A 26685-nucleotide genomic window follows, 5' to 3' on the forward strand; every position below is an offset into this window, starting at 1 on the left:
ATAGCGAAGTATGAGAGTGGTGTTCGTGTGTCTGACCTTGTTACACAGTTTGGTACGGCGACATCTACAGTCTGCACCATACTGAAAAATAAAGAGGTCATCAAAGGAGCTGATGTTGCAAAAGAAATGACAGTGCTTACGAAACAAAGATCACAAACAGTGGAAGAGGTAGAAAAACTTGTTGATTTGGGTAAACGAAAAACAGTTAGATGGTGATAGCATTTCTGAGACCATCATTTGTAAGAAAGCAAAGCAGTCGCATGCTGACCTCCTGAAAAACACCTCTGGAATGAGTGCTGATACAAGTGATGCCTTTAAGGTAAGTAGGGGGTGGTTTGAAAAATTTAGGAAGAGAAGTGGCACACATAGTGTGGTGAGACATGGGGAGGGTGCCAGGCAGAAACAAACCTCATTAGACAAGTTTTCAGTGAGAAATAGGTCCAGTGAGTCTCAAGCAGGTTGTAACGGTGCAAAGAGACAGAAAAGAGAAAGAACCCCAGAAGGAGAGTTACTTGACATTTTTATGGAAAGTGACTCCCCTTCCAAACAATAATAACCCTCCTACTCTCCACATTCCTCACCACCTTTCACTTATGCCATTAGCTCTCCTCAGCACAGGTAAAGTGCAATTAAATTTTCATATATTGTTTATAGTTTTTGTGGTTGACATGTAAGTATTATTATACAGGTATAAATAAACAATATTTTTACTTAAAATGCTTCATAATGCGTAATGTTTGTAATGGATCAGTTTAATTTACAATATTTCTTATGGGAAAACTTGATTCGGTTTTCGAACAGCCTTCTGGGATGGATTAAGTTCGAGAACCGAGGTACCACTGTATTTTTTTAACCGTGTTGTATGACATATACAGATTAAAAATAAGTGCACTTTAAGGTTTTAAAATAATAACTAACAATAGATATGTAAATTCAAATAATAATTTTATTTCCATCATTCAACAAAATCATATAGAAATATTCCATTTAGATAGAAACTTTTGTTATGATTTCATTTTTTTTCTATTGATTTCAGTTTTCATTGTTATGGTTATTAGATTTAATTAATATTTCTCTCAGTAATATGTACAATATAAACTTAAAGTAAGATTTCCCCTGAAAAACTGGTTTGAGTAGAAATAACTTACAGAATAGCTGCTCATAGTCAAACACATGCTTTGAAGACTCTTGTAATGTGTAATACAATGAATGATTATTTGGTGGAGCCAAAATATATTAAACAATAAACCACTTGCTTATTTCGTAATGTCATTAAACATTCAAATTCAGGTATTTTAACATTTTGTAATGGACCATAGTTTCTTCCTTTTAATGGTTACATACTACTCACACTAAAGACTTGTTCATTTTTTGCAAATTTTGATGGATTTTAACAGAAGAATCCTTTTGGATAACAATAGGTAATTTTCTTTGTCTTTCACACACACAAAATCTCAAGATCTACTGCAGATTTCAGCAAAGAGCTGCTGGTAAAACAACATTTAAGGATTTCGACACAAGAGAAGATATTGATTATAATCATTTGATACAGAAATTATTAATGTGAAGGATTTCGACACAAGAGAAGATATTGATTATAATCATTTGATACAGAAATTATTAATGTGAAGGATTTCGACACAAGAGAAGAAGATATTGATTATAATCATTTGATACAGAAATTATTAATGTGAAGGATTTCGACACAAGAGAAGATATTGATTATAATCATTTGATACAGAAATTATTAATGTGAAGGATTTCGACACAAGAGAAGATATTGATTATAATCATTTGATACAGAAATTATTAATGTGAAGGATTTCGACACAAGAGAAGATATTGATTATAATCATTTGATACAGAAATTATTAATGTGAAGGATTTCGACACAAGAGAAGATATTGATTATAATCATTTGATACAGAAATTATTAATGTGAAGGATTTCGACACAAGAGAAGATATTGATTATAATCATTTGATACAGAAATTATTAATGTGAAGGATTTCTACACAAGAGAAGATATTGATTATAATCATTTGATACAGAAATTATTAATGTGAAGGATTTCGACACAAGAGAAGATATTGATTATAATCATTTGATACAGAAATTATTAATGTGAAGGATTTCGACACAAGAGAAGATATTGATTATAATCATTTGATACAGAAATTATTAATGTGAAGGATTTCGACACAAGAGAAGATATTGATTATAATCATTTGATACAGAAATTATTAATGTGAAGGATTTCGACACAAGAGAAGATATTGATTATAATCATTTGATACAGAAATTATTAATGTGAAGGATTTCGACACAAGAGAAGATATTGATTATAATCATTTGATACAGAAATTATTAATGTGAAGGATTTCGACACAAGAGAAGATATTGATTATAATCATTTGATACAGAAATTATTAATGTGAAGGATTTCGACACAAGAGAAGATATTGATTATAATCATTTGATACAGAAATTATTAATGTGAAGGATTTCGACACAAGAGAAGATATTGATTATAATCATTTGATACAGAAATTATTAATGTGAAGGATTTCGACACAAGAGAAGATATTGATTATAATCATTTGATACAGAAATTATTAATGTGAAGGATTTCGACACAAGAGAAGATATTGATTATAATCATTTGATACAGAAATTATTAATGTGAAGGATTTCGACACAAGAGAAGATATTGATTATAATCATTTGATACAGAAATTATTAATGTGAAGGATTTCGACACAAGAGAAGATATTGATTATAATCATTTGATACAGAAATTATTAATGTGAAGGATTTCGACACAAGAGAAGATATTGATTATAATCATTTGATACAGAAATTATTAATGTGAAATTAAGAAATCTGTCAATTCTGTGTTTCAAAAAAACTAAAAATAGATGAATAAAAGACAAGTTGGAACATTACTGTTAATGAGACAACTTGATAATATTCAGATGTATCTGTTATTGAGACAGCTTGATAATATTCAGATGTATCTGTTATTGAGACAACTTGATAATATTCAGATGTATCTGTTATTGAGACAACTTGATAATATTCAGATGTATCTGTTATTGAGACAGCTTGATAATATTCAGATGTATCTGTTATTGAGACAACTTGATAATATTCAGATGTATCTGTTATTGAGACAACTTGATAATATTCAGATGTATCTGTTATTGAGACAACTTGATAATATTCAGATGTATCTGTTATTGAGACAGCTTGATAATATTCAGATGTATCTGTTATTGAGACAACTTGATAATATTCAGATGTATCTGTTATTGAGACAACTTGATAATATTCAGATGTATCTGTTATTGAGACAACTTGATAATATTCAGATGTATCTGTTATTGAGACAACTTGATAATATTCAGATGTATCTGTTATTGAGACAGCTTGATAATATTCAGATGTATCTGTTATTGAGACAACTTGATAATATTCAGATGTATCTGTTAATGCAAATTCTCATCAAATGAAAATCTCCAAGTAGACAAATTAAGTTTATTTAATCACCTGTGTGAAAGAAACTATGAACAGGAAAATTAATAAAATTAAAAAATGTTGTTGTATATATTCATGGAGTATTATTAATTTTACTGCAAATAGAAAGAGTACTGTACAGTTTGTATACACTTTAGAAAGCACTTGCAGGCATGGAAGTGCTTCATAAAATATTGCATTTGAAGAAAAACAAAATCTGTAAGCCAGTTTTACTTGATCTGGTCCATCAAAACATTTCTTGCATGATTTCCCTACATTCTTTTTGGCAAGTCAGTAGTTTTAGAAAAACTTCATATTTGCTGTCATGGAAACTGGAAGAAATATACCAAAACAGCAGTTATCGTACTCATGTAAAGTCATACATTAAGTAATGAACAGGCAAAAGGGAAACAAGTTTATTATTCTCTCAATTTAAGATGATGATGTTAAATAAATAACTTTTTTATTTAAATTACGAGAAAATGGATCACTTATACTTTTTAGAAGAAAGTTCAGTTGAAGAAATATAGACTTATCTGTGCAGTGTATACAAAAATCAACAGTTTTATTCTAGAGCATGAGTGATTCTGTTTTCAATAAATCCAGAAACAAAGAACAAACTCCAAAGTTATAATTTTCCTATACTGAAAATGTATTTCCAGTAAGTACATACTTCTGTTCTCATCAATAGCTATTGTTCAGTGGTGCTCCTATATGTTAAACGTTTTTGTGCATGCTATTTGGAACTAACTGATTGCCCCATGTCATGTATGCAAATCATCATAGGACAACCCTCAACCAACAAAGCATGTGACTCCCTCTATTCAACTCAACTAAACTATCACTTCCAGTTTTGGCAGAAAATGGAATCATTGATTTTCAATGGAGAGGAAATATTGGAACACATTCAAGTGGGAGAGAATGTTGGCAGGATAGGAATCTGAACGATAGGAACACATTCAAGTGGGAGAGAATGTTGGCAGGATAGGAATCTGAACTATATGATATTTATAAAACTCAATTCCAGAAAATATAAAATTCGGTAACATTACAAATATGTACTCTAGGTGTAGAGTGGCTAGGACAAGATAGATCACATATAGTAAGCCAACTATAATACAAAACACACGACAAGATAGACCATATATAGTAAGCCAACTATAATACAAAACACAGGCCTCTTGGAAATTACATCCATGTGGGGATAAGAAAGAAAATCGTACCAGCAGCAAGTAAACAACAATCCAAAACCCAGTCATCTAGTGGGGGTGGAAAAGAGGAACATACTATCTTTACCTCAAGTTCATGAGAATGAAGGGACTCATATCCTCAACCCATGAGCAGGGTACATGATAATGTGATGAATTGATTGACTGGAATTCTGGGATCTGGTATCAAAAAGATGTTTGCTTGATGTAAACCATTTCACTCATGTGAAATTGACAGGAACCACCTCAGGGATACCAGAAGAGGAAGAACTGGTTTAGTTTTTAAAATTTTGCTCAAAGCTACGTTAGGGTTATCTGTGTTAAGTGTCCTTAATTTAGCAGTGTAAGACTAGAGGGAAGGCAGCTAGTTATCACCACACACTGCCAATTCTTGGGCTACTCTTTTACCAATAAATAGTGGGATTGACCGTCACATTATAATGTCCCCATGGCTAAAAGAGTGAGCATATTTGGTGTGATGGGGATTTTTGTAGGCTAACTGGAATGCGAAATCTAAGAAACTACAGCAGGTACACAACATGTTTTATAATATGCAATTAAAATCATGAAAAGTTCAGATATTTACTAAAGTTGGTGTTAAAATCAGAATTTGAGATCATATTGAACAGATTTCATCTCATGCAATTTAAAAACATAGTTTTACATTCTTCTGCTATTTAATAAAAGATATAATAAATTAACAATATTTTCAAGGGAGGCCATTTTTTGTCCACCCCTGTAACATGAATAAAGGTGATAATACCTTGGAATAAAAAGACAAACTAAAAAAGAAAATTGTGATACTTAATGTATAGGAGTAGCTCCATAAAAATAGACCAGTGGAGAACTGACCATAAGATTATCAGTAGCAGATAAAACAAGTGCCCCATCCTAGAATATCCTAAAAGCAAAGAAGCCATTTGTGGAGGGAAGAAATTGAAAATGACAAACACCCCAATATGGAGAGCAGAAGGTATTCCACAGAAACCCATAAACGTAAGTGGAATATTGAAGAAAGAAGGTGGAAAGTAAAATTAACTGTAGGAACGTCAGTAGGGGATAAACTGGATAGTATTAAGGGAGATGAAGATGACGTGAAGAAAATTATCCTGATGTTCTGCTAAGACAAATAATTAACATCCATATAGGGTGAGGCTTGCAATTATCCATTCTCAAATAGATGAACATGAAACAGTGTTATGAGAAAGGGGAATATAACATGTATAACAAAATAACTGAGACAGGCCTTGCAGTAAAGTCATGAAAGATTCATGAGAAGGTTGAGGAAAAATGACAAAATCTAGGTGAACTGAAATGGGTTCAGCCATTATAGGAGAAAGGTGAGCAATATTGGGAACAAGGAGAGTGGACCTTGGCCTCAGAGGCTATCACAAACAAAATTAATGGTAAGAAATATAAACTATAAAGAAAGTAAAAAATGAAATAGTATATTTTAAATGTGAAGAAACTGTATAGTGAAATAAACGTGTATGTGATGTTATGTGTTGAAGGGAAAATATTTAACCAAAGTATTGATTCACCATTACACAGAACCACGGGTAAAGCAAAAATAGCAGACACTTATTAAGCCTAATCAAACAAGATATTTAACCAATTATTGATTAACCAAGAAGTAGAACTATAGGTGAACTGAAAATAAACATTTGTGAAACCTAATTGAACACTACAGTAAAATAAAAACTTAATAAGTATCAATGAGATGTATGAAATAAAAAAAACAATGTCATTGAAATAATGATAGATACACTCACCATCAAGATGAATTATAGGTAATCCTACAATAACAAAGACAAATGATAAGCCTAAGTGAAAGGTATAGGTAAGAGGATAAAAACTGAGCGTAATTTTGAACTTCAATACGAGTATTAACCAATCTAATTAAATTTATGTTATGGAACCCAAATAACTACATATACTTATATTACGAATAAAATTATTCAAAAACCATAACAATAGAACATCTTAGTTTTTCCAAAGTCTGCAGACTGTACTTTAAATGTGTAGGCCTATAAACATGAAGTGAAATCTGACTAAAGTGTTCATTATTCAATCAATTTCCAGATGAAGTAAAGTCACAAACCTTCTTGTGGAGTACCATGACCTAAAGTTTAGATAAATTGTGCTAATAGAACACATAACTGCAAAAGTAGTAACATAGAGTTCATAATGCAAAATTAATAAACACAACAGTGTTGGCAGAAAGTTTGTTTGTTTGTTTTTGAATTTTGCACAAAGCTACTCGAGGGCTATCTGTGCTAGCCGTCCCTAATTTAAGTGTAATACTAGAGGGATGGCAGCTGGTCATCACCACCCACTGCCAACTCTTGGGTTACTCTTTTACCAAATGAATAGTGGGATTGGCAGTCACATTATAACATCTCACAGCTAAAAGGGCAAGCATGTTTGGTACGATGGTGATGCAAACCCGCGACCCTCAGATTACAAGTCGCATGCCTTAACATGCTTGGCCATGCCAGGCCATTGGCAGAAAGTTCCGTAACCAGGTAGAAATATAGAACAATTCCACTTTGGAATAACTGAACAAGTTACAAGTATAACACTACTGCATAATAAAGAATAAACTTGTTGAGAGAAATTAATAACAACATATGGTAAAATATTAAAACACTTAAAGAGGGCAGCACCAAATTAGAATAGCTATTTACGTGAGTAGAAGCAACATACTGTATTAAAAACATTTTTTTTCCTTATTATTATTCCTTATTATTTTATTACAGAAGAACTAAAATTACCTTTTATCTTTTAACTGTGGTAAAACAACAGTTCCTTCTCCACACATGTGTGATGTAGCTTCACTAACGTCCTTGTACACACTGGCAACTGTAGCAGCTAATACAGCACCTCCCAATAACACTGATTCAGGTTCGTCAGGAACAAGGACTGGTAAACCTAAGTTAAAATTATAAAAGTTGTACAAGGGAAAAAGGTTACTGTAGTTTTCCCTAATGGCATTTAATTTAACATCGTATGCAATAAACAAGGACTGGAAATTCTGGGTTAATCATAACCACAAAATTTGTGTAAGGGGAAAGTTAATATATTGTGTGATTAATACTAACTAAAATTTGTAACAAGTGCAACAGTATTTGCATTCTGTAAATATTACTCATGTTTGATGACAATTATCAATACCCAACAATTTAACTCAATGAGTACAGAGACCGTCCAGTAGATCAAGACAATACTGGAAAAGTAACATACATTATAATTTTAAATTCATGATGTACATCTTCATGAATCACGGTGAATGTTTAGTAAATAATACAACTCTATTGTTCATGAAACATCAGTTGTATTGGTAAAATGTTTAGACTTAAGATATGTTTGCAAGACAAATAAGTCAGTTTGACAACTTAGAATGCAAGGTAACATGAAGAGTCAGAATGCTTTGTCAACCATATAGTTTAGAAACTATGTTTTGTGTAACCTCTACAACCACCTAAGTAGACATCTAATTTTAATTTCAGTATCTCTGTATGCTGTGTCTTGTATTTTCTCTAACATGAGGTGTTGAAAAATCAGAAATGTTGGGTATCATGAAACAGTGATGAATATAACAAGTCACAAGTTGGAAGATTCATGAAACAGTGATGAATATAACAAGTCACAAGTTGGAAGATTCATGAAACAGTGATGAATATAACAAGTCACAAGTTGGAAGATTCATGAAGCAGTGATGAATATAACAAGTCACAAGTTGGAAGATTCATGAAGCAGTGATGAATATAACAAGTCACAAGTTGGAAGATTCATGAAACAGTTATGAATATAACAAGTCACAAGTTGGAAGATTCATGAAACAGTGATGAATATAACAAGTCACAAGTTGGAAGATTCATGAAGCAGTGATGAATATAACAAGTCACAAGTTGGAAGATTTTTTTCAACATTCATAAAACTTGCCGTTTTTCTTCAAGGAACAAAGTGTGACCATAAAGGTGTTAAAAGTAACACATTTATGCCTGTAGCAGTCATACATATTACCTACTCAGTGCACAAGTTTGATAAATTTTAAACTGGAAACTACATGTTAATTATAATGTTCTTGATACTGAAAATTACAGATGTTTCAAGATGACAAGGAACCAACTTGAAGTAAAAAGGTTTCCTCAAGACGGCTGCTGTGGGTAATTATTAGCACTTTAATTAAAATAAAGTACAGAACAACATTTTGATCTTTTTAGGTCATCTTCAGGTTAACGAAGGTCGAAACATTGTTCTGTATGTTATTTTAATTGAAGTGCTAACACCCATCTTTAGAATACAAGTTTCCTTTACATCAGTCATGTTTAACTGATGTTTTATACAAAGCTATTGCTCATACCTGTTGCATCAGCATGCATCTGGACATAAACCTTGTTTTTAGCTAATCCACCACACATGAAGAGCATTTCAACTTCGTGACCTGCCATCTCCAAATTCTCTATTATGTGTCTTGTTCCATACTTTAAAATTAAAAAGGAAATAATAAAGAAGTTGAAAAAAGACAAAAAAGAACAACCCAAGAAAATAAAATAAAATTTATATTGACAATATTTTTACAGTACAATTATATAAGAAACCAAACATACAACCTAATATCATTTAGAGACACTAACACAGTTGTTGCCTGTAAAAACATATTACTGATGCAAAACTTACAGTGAAACATTTAGTAACAGATGGTAAGTGAAGCATCTTACTGCTTCAGGTAGCAGCAACAAACAAATGAACTAATTACTACTTTTGTAGCACGAGTTGCTCAGTAGATACAAGCAGAAAATAGTTCTATACTCATTAATATCTGTGGTAACAGTTTGAAATGCTTTCTTTAGCCTACTGCTGGGAATTAAGCTCATTGTCATAAATAGACAATTAATTTGTACTGTTAAATGTACAATACACTATTGTATTAGACAGTAAAACGATCTCATGAAAACATGAGAACTATAGTATAAAGTCACTTATATACCCACACAAATTGATAATAAAAAATATTACCCAATAACATTATATACATGGTAAAGAGAGATTTATGTATGTGTGAATGTGTACATTTTATTATAGCAAAGCCACATCAGGCTATCTGCTGAGTCCACTGAGGGGAATGAACCCCTGATTAAAAGAGATTTATGTGGTATACTTTTAACAACAGTTTATTACTAGTTGGTTTGAGATAGATTAATAAAACAGCTTGATGCTCATGAAAAGGTGATAAAAAAACATTACATATATTTGTTTAAAAATTATAATTGTAATTATTTAGAAACAGAAGGTGAATGAAACAGTTTACAAGTAGACGTTTAGAAAAAAAAAATATTAAATAGCTTTTCACAGTTGTTTAAATACTGGAAATTGTTCAGATGAAAAAAATACTCCCAACTGTTTTACTGCAGCAGAATAATACACAAACTTACTGCGAGTGACTGAAGACTTGCAAGATAACTGCATGCCAAATCATTCTCATCTGATGTTAAAGTTAACCCTAAAATCTACAGAAAAAAATATTAGATTATGACAATTAACATGATTAAGATAAATGTATTTATTTTAGTTTGAGTTTTTTATTGATTAAGTATATTTCATCACAACTTTTATGGTCAGTGAGATTTAGTTTTTAAAACAGGCAGGGTGTTTCAATCATTCTAAAGTATCTACAACAGAAACATGTACCTGTTCTAAAAACAAACCTTACTTACTGTGAAAGCTATAAATTATAATAAAATATACTTTTAATTTAAACAAAAAAACCAAAAAAATCCATCCTGATTGTCTCTTAAAAACTATACAGAAAATACCTTTTACATAAAGGCAGAAAAGATTTATAACATATTCAGGAATTCCTAGAACAAACAATGTAAAGGTTTACAGGCAAAACTGTGAGAAAGAATTTTATTATTTTAGTAGATAAATTACACAAGTTAGAAACAATACTTCTAGAATATTAAATATCATATTACTTGGGTCATTTTTACAATAATTTATTTTTTATTTTCATAATGTAAATTGGTATGCATCGTAGAAATTAACTTTGGTATTTTTATTATTGTTCAGTATTTGGTTATATATTTTTTTGTCTAATTCATAATCCAAGGTCATTCTTTTTGAAACGTTTCAAAGAATAATTTTAAGTAACATGTATTTTAAAGTATTGCTACTTGTTTAATACTGGTTTTTTAGAACACTGGAACTCCTGAAATAGAAAACTAAACTAGAAAGTGTAAGAACTTACTAGTGGTTGTCAGCTGTTTAGTTTATTATATATTAATATTTCATTCTTAAATCAAACAAGAAAACTAAACTAGAAAGTGTAAGAACTTACTAGTGGTTGTCAGCTGTTTAGTTTATTATATATTAATATTTCATTCTTAAATCAAACAAGAAAACTAAACTAGAATGTGTAAGAACTTACTAGTGGTTGTCAGCTGTTTAGTTTATTATATATTAATATTTCATTCTTAAATCAAACAAAAAAACTAAACTAGAAAGTGTAAGAACTTACTAGTGGTTGTCAGCTGTTTAGTTTATTATATATTAATATTTCATTCTTAAATCAAACAAGAAAACTAAACTAGAAAGTGTAAGAACTTACTAGTGGTTGTCAGCTGTTTAGTTTATTATATATTAATATTTCATTCTTAAATCAAACAAGAAAACTAAACTAGAAAGTGTAAGAACTTACTAGTGGTTGTCAGCTGTTTAGTTTATTATATATTAATATTTCACAGCTGTATTGTGAAAACTAAACTAGAAAGTGTAAGAACTTACTAGTGGTTGTCAGCTGTTTAGTTTATTATATATTAATATTTCATTCTTAAATCAAACAAGAAAACTAAACTAGAAAGTGTAAGAACTTACTAGTGGTTGTCAGCTGTTTAGTTTATTATATATTAATATTTCATTCTTAAATCAAACAAGAAAACTAAACTAGAAAGTGTAAGAACTTACTAGTGGTTGTCAGCTGTTTAGTTTATTATATATTAATATTTCATTCTTAAATCAAACAAGAAAACTAAACTAGAAAGTGTAAGAACTTACTAGTGGTTGTCAGCTGTTTAGTTTATTATATATTAATATTTCACAGCTGTATTGTGAAAACTAAACTAGAAAGTGTAAGAACTTACTAGTGGTTGTCAGCTGTTTAGTTTATTATATATTAATATTTCACAGCTGTATTGTGAAAACTAAACTAGAAAGTGTAAGAACTTACTAGTGGTTGTCAGCTGTTTAGTTTATTATATATTAATATTTCATTCTTAAATCAAACAAGAAAACTAAACTAGAAAGTGTAAGAACTTACTAGTGGTTGTCAGCTGTTTAGTTTATTATATATTAATATTTCATTCTTAAATCAAACAAGAAAACTAAACTAGAAAGTGTAAGAACTTACTAGTGGTTGTCAGCTGTTTAGTTTATTATATATTAATATTTCACAGCTGTAACAAGAAAACTAAACTAGAAAGTGTAAGAACTTACTAGTGGTTGTCAGCTGTTTAGTTTATTATATATTAATATTTCACAGCTGTATTGTGAAAACTAAACTAGAAAGTGTAAGAACTTACTTGTGGTTGTCAGCTGTTCAGTTTATTATATATTAATATTTCATTCTTAAATCAAACAAGAAAACTAAACTAGAAAGTGTAAGAACTTACTAGTGGTTGTCAGCTGTTTAGTTTATTATATATTAATATTTCATTCTTAAATCAAACAAGAAAACTAAACTAGAAAGTGTAAGAACTTACTAGTGGTTGTCAGCTGTTTAGTTTATTATATATTAATATTTCATTCTTAAATCAAACAAGAAAACTAAACTAGAAAGTGTAAGAACTTACTAGTGGTTGTCAGCTGTTTAGTTTATTATATATTAATATTTCATTCTTAAATCAAACAAGAAAACTAAACTAGAAAGTGTAAGAACTTACTAGTGGTTGTGAGCTGTTCAGTTTATTATATATTAATATTTCATTCTTAAATCAAACAAGAAAACTAAACTAGAAAGTGTAAGAACTTACTAGTGGTTGTCAGCTGTTTAGTTTATTATATATTAATATTTCATTCTTAAATCAAACAAGAAAACTAAACTAGAAAGTGTAAGAACTTACTAGTGGTTGTCAGCTGTTCAGTTTATTATATATTAATATTTCATTCTTAAATCAAACAAGAAAACTAAACTAGAAAGTGTAAGAACTTACTAGTGGTTGTCAGCTGTTTAGTTTATTATATATTAATATTTCATTCTTAAATCAAACAAGAAAACTAAACTAGAAAGTGTAAGAACTTACTAGTGGTTGTCAGCTGTTCAGTTTATTATATATTAATATTTCATTCTTAAATCAAACAAGAAAACTAAACTAGAATGTGTAAGAACTTACTAGTGGTTGTCAGCTGTTCAGTTTATTATATATTAATATTTCATTCTTAAATCAAACAAGAAAACTAAACTAGAAAGTGTAAGAACTTACTAGTGGTTGTCAGCTGTTTAGTTTATTATATATTAATATTTCATTCTTAAATCAAACAAGAAAACTAAACTAGAAAGTGTAAGAACTTACTAGTGGTTGTCAGCTGTTCAGTTTATTATATATTAATATTTCATTTTACTAGAAACTGTAAGAACTTACTAGTGGTTGTCAGCTGTTCAGTTTATTATATATTAATATTTCATTCTTAAATCAAACAAGAAAACTAAACTAGAAAGTGTAAGAACTTACTAGTGGTTGTCAGCTGTTCAGTTTATTATATATTAATATTTCATTCTTAAATCAAACAAGAAAACTAAACTAGAAAGTGTAAGAACTTACTAGTGGTTGTCAGCTGTTTAGTTTATTATATATTAATATTTCATTCTTAAATCAAACAAGAAAACTAAACTAGAAAGTGTAAGAACTTACTAGTGGTTGTCAGCTGTTTAGTTTATTATATATTAATATTTCATTCTTAAATCAAACAAGAAAACTAAACTAGAAAGTGTAAGAACTTACTAGTGGTTGTCAGCTGTTTAGTTTATTATATATTAATATTTCATTCTTAAATCAAACAAGAAAACTAAACTAGAAAGTGTAAGAACTTACTAGTGGTTGTCAGCTGTTTAGTTTATTATATATTAATATTTCATTCTTAAATCAAACAAGAAAACTAAACTAGAAACTGTAAGAACTTACTAGTGGTTGTCAGCTGTTTAGTTTATTATATATTAATATTTCATTCTTAAATCAAACAAGAAAACTAAACTAGAAACTGTAAGAACTTACTAGTGGTTGTCAGCTGTTCAGTTTATTATATATTAATATTTCATTCTTAAATCAAACAAGAAAACTAAACTAGAAAGTGTAAGAACTTACTAGTGGTTGTCAGCTGTTTAGTTTATTATATATTAATATTTCATTCTTAAATCAAACAAGAAAACTAAACTAGAAAGTGTAAGAACTTACTAGTGGTTGTCAGCTGTTCAGTTTATTATATATTAATATTTCATTTTACTAGAAACTGTAAGAACTTACTAGTGGTTGTCAGCTGTTCAGTTTATTATATATTAATATTTCATTCTTAAATCAAACAAGAAAACTAAACTAGAAAGTGTAAGAACTTACTAGTGGTTGTCAGCTGTTCAGTTTATTATATATTAATATTTCATTCTTAAATCAAACAAGAAAACTAAACTAGAAAGTGTAAGAACTTACTAGTGGTTGTCAGCTGTTTAGTTTATTATATATTAATATTTCATTCTTAAATCAAACAAGAAAACTAAACTAGAAAGTGTAAGAACTTACTAGTGGTTGTCAGCTGTTTAGTTTATTATATATTAATATTTCATTCTTAAATCAAACAAGAAAACTAAACTAGAAAGTGTAAGAACTTACTAGTGGTTGTCAGCTGTTTAGTTTATTATATATTAATATTTCATTCTTAAATCAAACAAGAAAACTAAACTAGAAAGTGTAAGAACTTACTAGTGGTTGTCAGCTGTTTAGTTTATTATATATTAATATTTCATTCTTAAATCAAACAAGAAAACTAAACTAGAAAGTGTAAGAACTTACTAGTGGTTGTCAGCTGTTTAGTTTATTATATATTAATATTTCATTCTTAAATCAAACAAGAAAACTAAACTAGAAAGTGTAAGAACTTACTAGTGGTTGTCAGCTGTTTAGTTTATTATATATTAATATTTCATTCTTAAATCAAACAAGAAAACTAAACTAGAAAGTGTAAGAACTTACTAGTGGTTGTCAGCTGTTTAGTTTATTATATATTAATATTTCATTCTTAAATCAAACAAGAAAACTAAACTAGAAAGTGTAAGAACTTACTAGTGGTTGTCAGCTGTTTAGTTTATTATATATTAATATTTCATTCTTAAATCAAACAAGAAAACTAAACTAGAAAGTGTAAGAACTTACTAGTGGTTGTCAGCTGTTTAGTTTATTATATATTAATATTTCATTCTTAAATCAAACAAGAAAACTAAACTAGAAAGTGTAAGAACTTACTAGTGGTTGTCAGCTGTTTAGTTTATTATATATTAATATTTCATTCTTAAATCAAACAAGAAAACTAAACTAGAAAGTGTAAGAACTTACTAGTGGTTGTCAGCTGTTTAGTTTATTATATATTAATATTTCATTCTTAAATCAAACAAGAAAACTAAACTAGAAAGTGTAAGAACTTACTAGTGGTTGTCAGCTGTTTAGTTTATTATATATTAATATTTCATTCTTAAATCAAACAAGAAAACTAAACTAGAAAGTGTAAGAACTTACTAGTGGTTGTCAGCTGTTTAGTTTATTATATATTAATATTTCATTCTTAAATCAAACAAGAAAACTAAACTAGAAAGTGTAAGAACTTACTAGTGGTTGTCAGCTGTTTAGTTTATTATATATTAATATTTCATTCTTAAATCAAACAAGAAAACTAAACTAGAAAGTGTGAACTTACTAGAACATTCACAAGAAAACTAGAAAGTGTAAGAACTTACTAGTGGTTGTCAGCTGTTTAGTTTATTATATATTAATATTTCATTCTTAAATCAAACAAGAAAACTAAACTAGAAAGTGTAAGAACTTACTAGTGGTTGTCAGCTGTTTAGTTTATTATATATTAATATTTCATTCTTAAATCAAACAAGAAAACTAAACTAGAAAGTGTAAGAACTTACTAGTGGTTGTCAGCTGTTTAGTTTATTATATATTAATATTTCATTCTTAAATCAAACAAGAAAACTAAACTAGAAAGTGTAAGAACTTACTAGTGGTTGTCAGCTGTTTAGTTTATTATATATTAATATTTCATTCTTAAATCAAACAAGAAAACTAAACTAGAAAGTGTAAGAACTTACTAGTGGTTGTCAGCTGTTTAGTTTATTATATATTAATATTTCATTCTTAAATCAAACAAGAAAACTAAACTAGAAAGTGTAAGAACTTACTAGTGGTTGTCAGCTGTTTAGTTTATTATATATTAATATTTCATTCTTAAATCAAACAAGAAAACTAAACTAGAAAGTGTAAGAACTTACTAGTGGTTGTCAGCTGTTTAGTTTATTATATATTAATATTTCATTCTTAAATCAAACAAGAAAACTAAACTAGAAAGTGTAAGAACTTACTAGTGGTTGTCAGCTGTTTAGTTTATTATATATTAATATTTCATTCTTAAATCAAACAAGAAAACTAAACTAGAAAGTGTAAGAACTTACTAGTGGTTGTCAGCTGTTTAGTTTATTATATATTAATATTTCATTCTTAAATCAAACAAGAAAACTAAACTAGAAAGTGTAAGAACTTACTAGTGGTTGTCAGCTGTTTAGTTTATTATATATTAATATTTCATTCTTAAATCAAACAAGAAAACTAAACTAGAAAGTGTAAGAACTTACTAGTGGTTGTCAGCTGTTTAGTTTATTATATATTAATATTTCATTCTTAAATCAAACAAGAAAACTAAACTAGAAAGTGTAAGAACTTACTAGTGGTTGTCAGCTGTTTAGTTTATTATATATTAATATTTCATTCTTAAATCAAACAAGAAAACTAAACTAGTAAGTGTAAGAACTTACTAGTGGTTGTCAGCTGTTTAGTTTATTATATATTAATATTTCATTCTTAAATCAAACATGTTAAATAGTTACTTTTGTGTCTCAACCATCACAGTTTTATTAACAAATTAAAAAAAATATCATAAAACTAGTATAATGAAGTGTATTAAGAATAAATAAATTATTTCTAAAATTATATTTAAACGAGATAATGGGAATCACATATTTAGATCATTTATAAATAGCATGAAAATATTTGAAACTACTGAAGACATGGAAATGAAATACTTAAAACTCAGGACAAAAAATATTGCCAAAGCTAGAGATAATACTCTTCATGTCAAAAAATATCAAAGCTAACTTTGTAGTCTGTGCAAAATATATAGACTGCTATTGTGTCTGAAGTTATAGATCTTTATTATTGTTCAGATTAAGAAATGTTGCTACTCAACACAGTTTCAGAGTTAGCAGCTTGGTTATCTGTTCTGTTTCTGATTTAATCAGATGACAAATGTAAATATAGAATGATCACGAAGTTAAATTATACATTCAAAATTGTTACATGTTTATGTCTAGAAGTACACATGCACCTCTGTAAATATATTGTTGAATTTTATTGTTGTACGTGAGTCACAATACTTTATTCCTGGATTATATTACAAAATTATTTTATTTACACCAATGGTAAAACTGAATTTGTACAACATGGAGGTCTAACGATTTTTCTAATATGCCTCTATTGTGGACCGCAGTTTCACCTATTCAAGACTCTTCAACACGGCTTCAGTCAGCAAAAGAAAGAAATACTGTTAAGCCTATTATAATGATCATGTGCGTATAACATGTCTGGGGTTTAATTAAGTCTACTTTAATCAGCATATAAAAATCTAAATTAATTAATCATTCAATATCATACAGTAGACCAACATTTTAATGATTCTATTACATATTTCTTTTCTTCTTACCAAAGGTAAACTTGAAATTGTGCGGTGTTTAGTCCCATTGCATTCTTTGATTTTAGCATCCTCAATTACATATCTTTCAAATTGTCTTGAATTGACCAATTGACTACAGGTCCCCAATCCCATATCTGAAGCTCCGAAATTTGAAAAGTTCCAAAAACTGAAGTTTTTTTGAGGAGTCTGGAGCATCAGTATAACAGATAACCCAACTTCACACCCACTTAACCCAGCAGTCTGACAGGCATGACAGTTGTGTCTTTGCTGTTCACTGACATTTTTTTTTTTGCTTTTTATTTTGTGTTTAATCTCACTGTGAAAATGTCAAAAAGAGCTACAGAGACCCCTATGGTGAGAAAAGGAAGCATCTGACGTTATCAATAACACAGAAAGTGGAGTTATTTCAGAAGCTTGATTTTGGTGTGTCTGTGCAGTGTCTTACTGAAGGATATGGTGTCGGAACTACCAGTGTATATGATTTAAAAAAAAACATTTGTTATAAAATCTGAAAAATTCCAAAACACAACTGGACCCAAGGGTTTTGGAAAAGAGATTGTGGACCTGTATTAGTTTAAATGCATTTTCTATATAAGGTAAATAAAAAGTTTTATATTCATTTCAAGTGCTGTTTTATTTTTGTTGAGGTGTCAGACTTGATCTCAAACATGATTATTTCTAGATGTGGAATAGCTAGGAAACAGCTTCATTAGTCCCCAAAACCTGTTTTCTTTATCAAAAGATAATTAGTTTGGCTAGATAACCTTTGTTTTGAGCATATACATACATTTCAACTTAAAACTATATAGCTATACTGCTAATGTCTGGTGTCTGAAACCATGTGAAGAAATTGATTAGCCAAATGTTTCATTGTGGGTATAAAGATGACAAGAAGATGTCTATTAATCAAAGTTTGTTAAACTGGTATTAAGATATTACCTAGCCAAATAAATTAAAACCTTCAGTGTACCAGTAATACTTTAGGTTTTCCTTTAAATGCTAGGTCATGTTATCTATTATTGTTAAACAACCTCTGAATTACATATATACATAAATAAAGTTGCTAATATTTATGAGTTAATGTTTTGAACATGATTCTTTTGTGTATGTAACACTGGTACAAACTTTGAATATACAGTAATGGAAATAATTATGGAGCCACATAAGTAACACACAAACAACAAGTCACGGCAACTAGACAGTGAATTTATAAATGTCATAGAAAATGTTAAAGGAAAGCAAGTGAACTGTAAAATTGAATAGTATTCTCTGTATGGGAGTCCTTTTATTTATACAGAGATTTATATCTTGTTTTCATGGTGCCACACTGTTTATTAATGCATGATTATGGAATACTGTTTGAAATATTCTGTAACCTTCCCACAGTTCATCCAACTTAGTTACTCACCTTATAAGTATTTACTGAAGCCCATAAAGTTTTAATAACGATTATATAAGGACTTTGTACTGACTAAGCCATAGAAATGAATGTGTGTGTGTTTTCCTTATAGCAAAGCCACATCAGCTGAGTGCACCAAGGGGAATCAAACCCCTGAGTTTTAGCGTTGTAAATCCATAAACTTACTGCTGTACCAGCAGAGGACAGAACTGAATATTCCATCAGTTTCTTTAATAAGAAAGTATTGTTTCACCAAATTTGCTGTATCCTTGAGATCACTGTCTTAATGTAAGATGAATCTTCACCCTATAAAGCATGTTCCTCAATAGATGTTTCTCAACAGAATGTCATCAGTTCTGTGAAGAACACCAACATCACGAGCCATAAACTTTTATTGATTCCTCAGCTGCTTCACTGGAGATTTTTATGTTGAATATAATGTCATTTGACTCTCTGTTGTTGAACAAACTGTCTCTAATTGCTGCCAAATAATATGAACTTGATTTTATCTGTAGATACAAACACTTCCAGTTTACCCCTCATTCCATTGATTGTGGTCTGATACCCCCTCAAATGTTTCAATTTAGTTGCCTTTTCTTAGCAGTGGCTTTCACCGAGACCATGCTATTCTTAAGGTAAAATTTGCACTTACATTTACATCAAGGTTGTTGGCAAGACAAATATTTAAACACTGCTTACCTCACATATTCAGCTGTTAACTACCTCGTAAAATAAACATACCCTCAGATAGGTTACACCACATTTGGAGAGTTTCAGTTTTCTGCCTTGGGCACTTGAACCACTAATGGTGATACTTTCATGTATATCCTTCAGTCATACATACAGCTTCTACTGAAATGTGAAGCATTGCTACAGTTCTTTGCATTGCGTGTCTTTCACCAGCCAAAGATTTGGTTTTTACACACTACTCGTGCACTATTTCAAACCTGAAAGCTATAATTCAAAACAACCCACTTCAACTATTAATGGGCTAATTATGACTGCCCCTATTTTTATACTCTTTATACTTGTGTGGCAACTTTTGAATACTTGAATGACAACCAATCACAATATAAACTACCAAAACACGACTGTATTCTAGTGAAATTAATTTTCATATTATAATAAGGTTCAATTCTTGTAGTATCTGCATACACATTTCACTAACCATTTTCATAATTATTTCCAATACTTTACAAGTTTTCATAAACTTCTGCTGAAAGTGAAGATTCAAATTACACAATTTTTTGTTTTATTATTGCACCACAAGGTTATCACACAAACAAAAAAACAACTGGAAATTATAATACAAAATGCACTCTCTTTACCATTCCCTTTAGGGTTGAATCAGCTAAAGGTGACCTATTCCCATGAAAATCTGGCCACATGTGAAGGTCCGTTGTTAAGAATGAAACAGAAGGAACACCTCTCTCTATAGCCAACAATTCAAGATGGTCATTCAAGATTTCTTGAATGTGTCTAAACAAATTTTAATAATGCGAAAATCAACATAAGAGAGCCGAGGCAGACGTGTAGGATATTTATTTAAAAATAAAAGTCATTGTATATTACTACAAAATTTCATGTATAATAAAAACTAGAAAATCCAAAGTTTAAAAACATGAAAACACAACTTCAAACAATGACATTAATAATATATTTCAAAAAATGTGATTAAAATTTTAAAAAGGCCCTGCTTGGTGCTTGACTCGTAATCTGAGGGTCATAGGTTTAAATTCCTGTCACACCAAAATGATTGCTCTTTCAATTATGAAGACATTATAAAGTGACAGTCAATCCCACTATTTGTTGATAAAAGAGTAGGCCAAGAGTTAGCACTGGGTGGTGATGACTAACTGCCTTCTCCCTAGTCTTACACTGCTAGATTAGGGATTACTAGCTGAACTATCCCTTGTGTAACTTTGTGTGAAATTTAAAAAATAAACAAAAACTTGAGAGAAATGTAAAAAAATCCTCTGAGCATGTGACATGATCCCTTGCTAATACATATGATTATTTGGGATTGTAAACATGTGTGTCAGAAATAAAGTAAATAAAAATAATTATTGTTACTTTTAATTAATTCTAGTCAATTTATTAAAGAAGCTAATTCATATTCCTGGTATGTGTTAATGCAGTTAATTAAAAGTGTATTTTTACTTTAAAATATATATATCATTTGAGTAAGAAAATTCTTCTCAAATTATTTTGTGTTTTAAATAGAAGCAAAACTACTTTAGCAATTAAAGTCACTGAGGTAGAAATTGAATCTTTATAACCTTAAGTAGACTTACCAGTACAAACTATCAGAGGAAACAAATATATTTAACAAGTTAACTTAAAAATACTTTTATTGATCGTTGCCAACCATCCACAACAAAGAATATCCATAGCTATTAACTTTTATCAATATTATTTTTCACACACACACAAATATATATTACTCTTTATATGTTCAATTGTGAAAACCAGATATCTGTAATATGTATGTTCTCTGTACAAATCTCACAAAATACGCACCTTGTTTTACTTTTATCCTGAAAAAACCTGGCAGCAGGATGAGTGCAAATAATGTGGTCAACCTGTAGAAATAAAACATGTATTAAAAAATCAGTTAACCATCCTAGTGCCTACTAAAAGTTAACATTACACATAAACCTATCAGTAAATTATTTTCTGTGATTTTCACCAGTGAAACAAAGTTATATATGTATGTTGAACATACATATTTAAATTTACTTCACTGTAAAACAAATAATAGAAAAAAATGATCACTAAGTCTCTTGTTTTTTAAGTTGCACAGTGCCAATTTCATGACTTTGAAACACAACAAAAACAACGGCTGAAAATTTCACTAAAGGTTCAATTAACAAAACAAAAATAATTTTATGTAATGAAACTACAGAATGATATAATAATTACATATCATATTTAACAAAACAAAAATAATTTTAAGTAATGAAACTACAGAATGATATAATAATTACATATCATATTTAACAAAACAAAAATAATTTTAAGTAATGAAACTACAGAATGATATAATAATTACATATCATATTTAACAAAACAAAAATAATTTTAAGTAATGAAACTACAGAATGATATAATAATTACATATCATAAACTAAAAGGTGTATGGAATAAAAATAATAATTAAATTAATAAACTTCCACGATGTACCCTGAAATATTACTTCTTGATAAAGCAAGGTAATTTCAGAGGATTAACCTTGGTAGCTTAGATCTGACTTACAAGTGATCCTGTAGTACTCTGGTCTTATCTATAACATTGACGTGTCATTAGGACTGACTCACCAGTGATCCTGCAGCATTCTGGTCTTATCTATAACACTGACATGTCATTAGGACTGACTCACCAGTGATCCTGCAGAACTCTGGTCTTATTTATAACACTGACATGTCATTAGGACTGTCTCACCAGTGATCCTGCAGAACTCTGGTCTTATTTATAACACTGACATGTCATTAGGACTGACTCACCAGTGATCCTGCAGCACTCTGGTCTTATCTATAACACTGGCGTGTCATTAGGACTGTCTCACCAGTGATCCTGCAGCATTCTGGTCTTATCTATAACACTGACATGTCATTAGGACTGACTCACCAGTGATCCTGCAGCACTCTGGTCTTATCTATAACACTGGCGTGTCATTAGGACTGTCTCACCAGTGATCCTGCAGCATTCTCGTCTTATCTATAACACTAACATGTCATTAGGACTGACTCACCAGTGATCCTGCAGGACTCTGGTTTTATCAATAACACTGACATCTCATTAGGACTGACTCACCAGTGATCCTGCAGCACTCTGGTCTTATCTATAACACTGACATGTCATTAGGACTGTCTCACCAGTGATCCTGCAGCATTCTGGTCTTATTTATAACACTGACATGTCATTAGGACTGACTCACCAGTGATCCTGCAGCACTCTGGTCTTATCTATAACACTGGCGTGTCATTAGGACTGTCTCACCAGTGATCCTGCAGCATTCTGGTCTTATCTATAACACTGACATGTCATTAGGACTGTCTCACCAGTGATCCTGCAGCATTCTGGTCTTATCTATAACACTGACATGTCATTAGGACTGACTCACCAGTGATCCTGCAGCACTCTGGTCTTATCTATAACACTGGCGTGTCATTAGGACTGTCTCACCAGTGATCCTGCAGCATTCTCGTCTTATCTATAACACTAACATGTCATTAGGACTGACTCACCAGTGATCCTGCAGCATTCTGGTCTTATTTATAACATTGATGTGTCATTAGGACTGACTCACCAGTGATCCTGCAGCATTCTGGTCTTATCTATAACACTGGCGTGTCATTAGGACTGACTCACCAGTGATCCTGCAGCATTCTGGTCTTATCTATAACACTGACATGTCATTAGGACTGACTCACCAGTGATCCTGCAGCATTCTGGTCTTATCTATAACACTGATGTGTCATTAGGACTGACTCACCAGTGATCCTGCAGCACTCTGGTCTTATCTATAACACTGACATGTCATTAGGACTGACTCACCAGTGATCCTGCAGCACTCTGGTCTTATCTATAACACTGACATGTCATTAGGACTGACTCACCAGTGATCCTGCAGCACTCTGGCCTCCTTCATTTAACCACAGGCTAGGTATCATTGCTGAAAAATAAGGTCCCCACACACCAGGTGTATATAAAGGTTTTTCTGTGACCTGTGATGAGAAATAACAAGAAGACTGCCAATGAAATTATATCTTTTAAAACTGCTATTTAAATATTAACAGCAAATGAAACATCTGAGGAAGTCAGTGTTAATTTATTTGAATTAATTTTGGAATAAACTAGAACTTCTTACATTTTTTTGTATTTATTGTTAAATAACAGCTAACTTGTTCAAATTACAAGTGCTCTGTGTTTAACATTGTTTTAAAGAAACATCTGTGTTTAGAAAGTACTAACATACTGTTTGTCTTAATGAAGTTTAAAAGTTATTTGGATACTAACAAAAAGCTGGATAAGTATATGAAGGACTGGTTTTAATTAAAAAATTAATTTAGTTTGGAGAATGGAACAGCTGAGATGGACCAATAAGTCACGTTGTCTGTGATGTTATAAGTTATGTTAATTTAAAATATGTGGACAGGAAAAGAGAGATCAACATATACAACTTTAACTCTTGTCATGTGAAGATAACATAAGTCCACATTTTCTGTCTATTTGACACTTTAAATTCAAATTAATGAAAAGTTTTGGATGTCGATATTTGTCAGTGTGAAATATTTTTATTTAAATACTAATTACATAAATTACCTTCATATGACAGGTTGACGTACCACATATAAGGGCAAGCCGCTTTGTTAAAACTGGACTTTTATATCCAGCTGGACTGCAACCTAACAAGCCTGGACAGTTAAAATATGAAATATTATATGGTCACTTAACACTTGTCATCTTCAAGCTTTTTACAAGAATATTTTTGTTATGATTTATTTCAAACAGATTTAACAATTAATTTAAATTTCCATCATAATTATATAAATATATGGAACATGTTTTATATAAAATATTAAAAAAATATCCATTATTTTGTTGTCCTCATCATTAATAAATGGAAACATAACAGCACTATCGATACTTTTTACAGTATGCTTCTTAAGCTGTGCCCATTCACTGTTATAAAACCCTTGGAGTGCATACAGTTAGTTGTCACATCTCATTTCTTACTCCATAACATAAATTACTGAAACATAATCCACACAAGTCTTATACTTTGTGTATTGTAATTACAAATCATAAAAGTATCACACTAATGAAGATTACCAATGCCTCCAGCATGTGCATCAACGATTGAAGTTGCTACAGGAGTTCCTGCTTTTAGTTCTAGTTCTATTGCAGCATCTTCAGTCAATCCCTTTCCACAAGGTTGTCCTGGTGCCAAAATGATGTTTCCTAGTTAGAAACAAAACACGTTAGTTCATGTTTGAGAAAGTACAACATCTGTGACAAAAGTACAAGACGTTTGGCAAGAGTCTTAAGAGAGAGATTTCTTTTAAAAATGAACTTGTACACAAAGCAATCATATGGGATAATTAAACAAATGAGACATATGGTAATGAATTTTGAGATGTAGCCAGTACAGTTTTGGACCAAAAGCACTACCATCTTTTCTTTCTTTCTTTTTTCAGTTTTAGTTGTTCTATTTCTTCAAGTTTCCATTACAAAGATATCAAATTCGTGAAGAGTACTGTGAAATTTGAACTTTCTCATAATGTACTCTTACACATCCTGTAATTATATCATAAATTTCACTCTCAAATGAGAACTCCTAAAGACAGTGTATCTTTGACGTAAGATTAATGTGGTGAACTCTATTCCTGCAGGCTTGTTTGTTCTATTGACTTCCTCACAGAGCAACTCAAGGGCTACCTGCACTAACTGTTCTTAAGTTTGAAGTGATCGACAAGAGAGTCGGCAGTTTTTAACACCATAGACCCACAGCCAGCTCTTACTCTGTACCAATGCCTAGCAGAATTGACTACAACACTGTAAAAGTGCAAAGACTAAGGGCAAAGATGTTTATTGAACAGTATCAATGTTGTAACCCAAAGATTGTGAGGCAAACTCCCAAAGCAGCAGTCAGTTCTGTAGACAAATACATGAAATTATTACACTTTTATTGCTGCTGACATTAAATCCAATTAATCTAACATGTTTTTCAGTTTTGTCCATTTCAGGTGAAAAACAACAACACCTCTTTAGTCCCTAACCATGATGCACATGGTAAAAGACACACTGGTAACCTAAAGTGATCACTCAAAGCTGATAATTATCTTTAAAGATTTCTTCCTTTCAGTAAATACATATCAGTGAATCAAAAGCCTCACGTTTTTCTAGAGAAGGACACCCCCCTCTATCAACAGTATTATACTTTGTAGAATTAATCACAACTGTTTATTTTAAAAAAAAACCAATAAAATGAGGGCAAAACATATACAGTAAATATTTCAAAATCAAAAAGGCATCCTACCCTCTACAATGAGACCAGTTAAAACTAGTATTTCCATTAAAAACTCAAAATCTGGCCAAGTTATGTCCTTAATAACCAATAAGAGAAAAACTGAAATATGTTAATTTAGTAAAGACAGTTCTTACACTGAATTCACCTCATCTTAGTTTTTACTTTAAAAAAAAATTCAAACTTGACTTCACAGAATGATCTGAAACTGTTGGAAAACAAACCTACACTTAAACTACTGTTGGAAAACAAACCTACACTTAAACTACTTAAGATCACATTCCTTATCACAAAAAAAGCAATAAATAAATTCTTAGTTTTACAAATCTATTCTTTAGATTCCTATCAAATTCTGTCATTAATAACTACTGAAGATATAACTAAAATATGTAGCATTCAAGAGACAGTAGCTTTGTTCAGTGAAGCATCTCTGTTGATAGCAGAACTGCAGATGGGAGAGGAATGAAAGTTAGCTAGTGTTACTCCTAGTTTCAAGAGAGGTGATAGAAATTATAGAT

The 26685-nt window shown here is 30.4% G+C and overlaps 1 protein-coding gene across 3 annotated transcripts in view; it reads right to left on the reverse strand.

The window, feature by feature from the left end:
* Nucleotides 1-3523: 3523 nt before the first annotated feature.
* Nucleotides 3524-26685, reverse strand: part of LOC143230417 (FGGY carbohydrate kinase domain-containing protein) — a 41770-nt gene continuing 18608 nt past the window's right edge. The window contains exons 6-14 of one of the 3 annotated variants that reach the window (XM_076463944.1): nucleotides 24973-25101; nucleotides 24463-24554; nucleotides 23757-23864; nucleotides 21658-21719; nucleotides 20466-20616; nucleotides 10163-10237; nucleotides 9091-9211; nucleotides 7499-7655; nucleotides 3524-3848 (exon numbers count right to left, since the gene is read on the reverse strand). In XM_076463944.1, the coding sequence (XP_076320059.1) occupies nucleotides 3764-3848; nucleotides 7499-7655; nucleotides 9091-9211; nucleotides 10163-10237; nucleotides 20466-20616; nucleotides 21658-21719; nucleotides 23757-23864; nucleotides 24463-24554; nucleotides 24973-25101 (980 nt within the window). In that variant the 3' untranslated portion in view covers nucleotides 3524-3763. The remainder of the gene's footprint in view (nucleotides 3849-7498; nucleotides 7656-9090; nucleotides 9212-10162; nucleotides 10238-20465; nucleotides 20617-21657; nucleotides 21720-23756; nucleotides 23865-24462; nucleotides 24555-24972; nucleotides 25102-26685) is intronic. The other 2 variants (XR_013016432.1, XM_076463954.1) reach the window with 2 other exon arrangements.

This window comes from Tachypleus tridentatus, chromosome 1, assembly GCF_004210375.1.
Source record: "Tachypleus tridentatus isolate NWPU-2018 chromosome 1, ASM421037v1, whole genome shotgun sequence".
In the NCBI taxonomy this organism is placed as follows: Eukaryota; Metazoa; Arthropoda; class Merostomata; order Xiphosura; family Limulidae; genus Tachypleus; species Tachypleus tridentatus.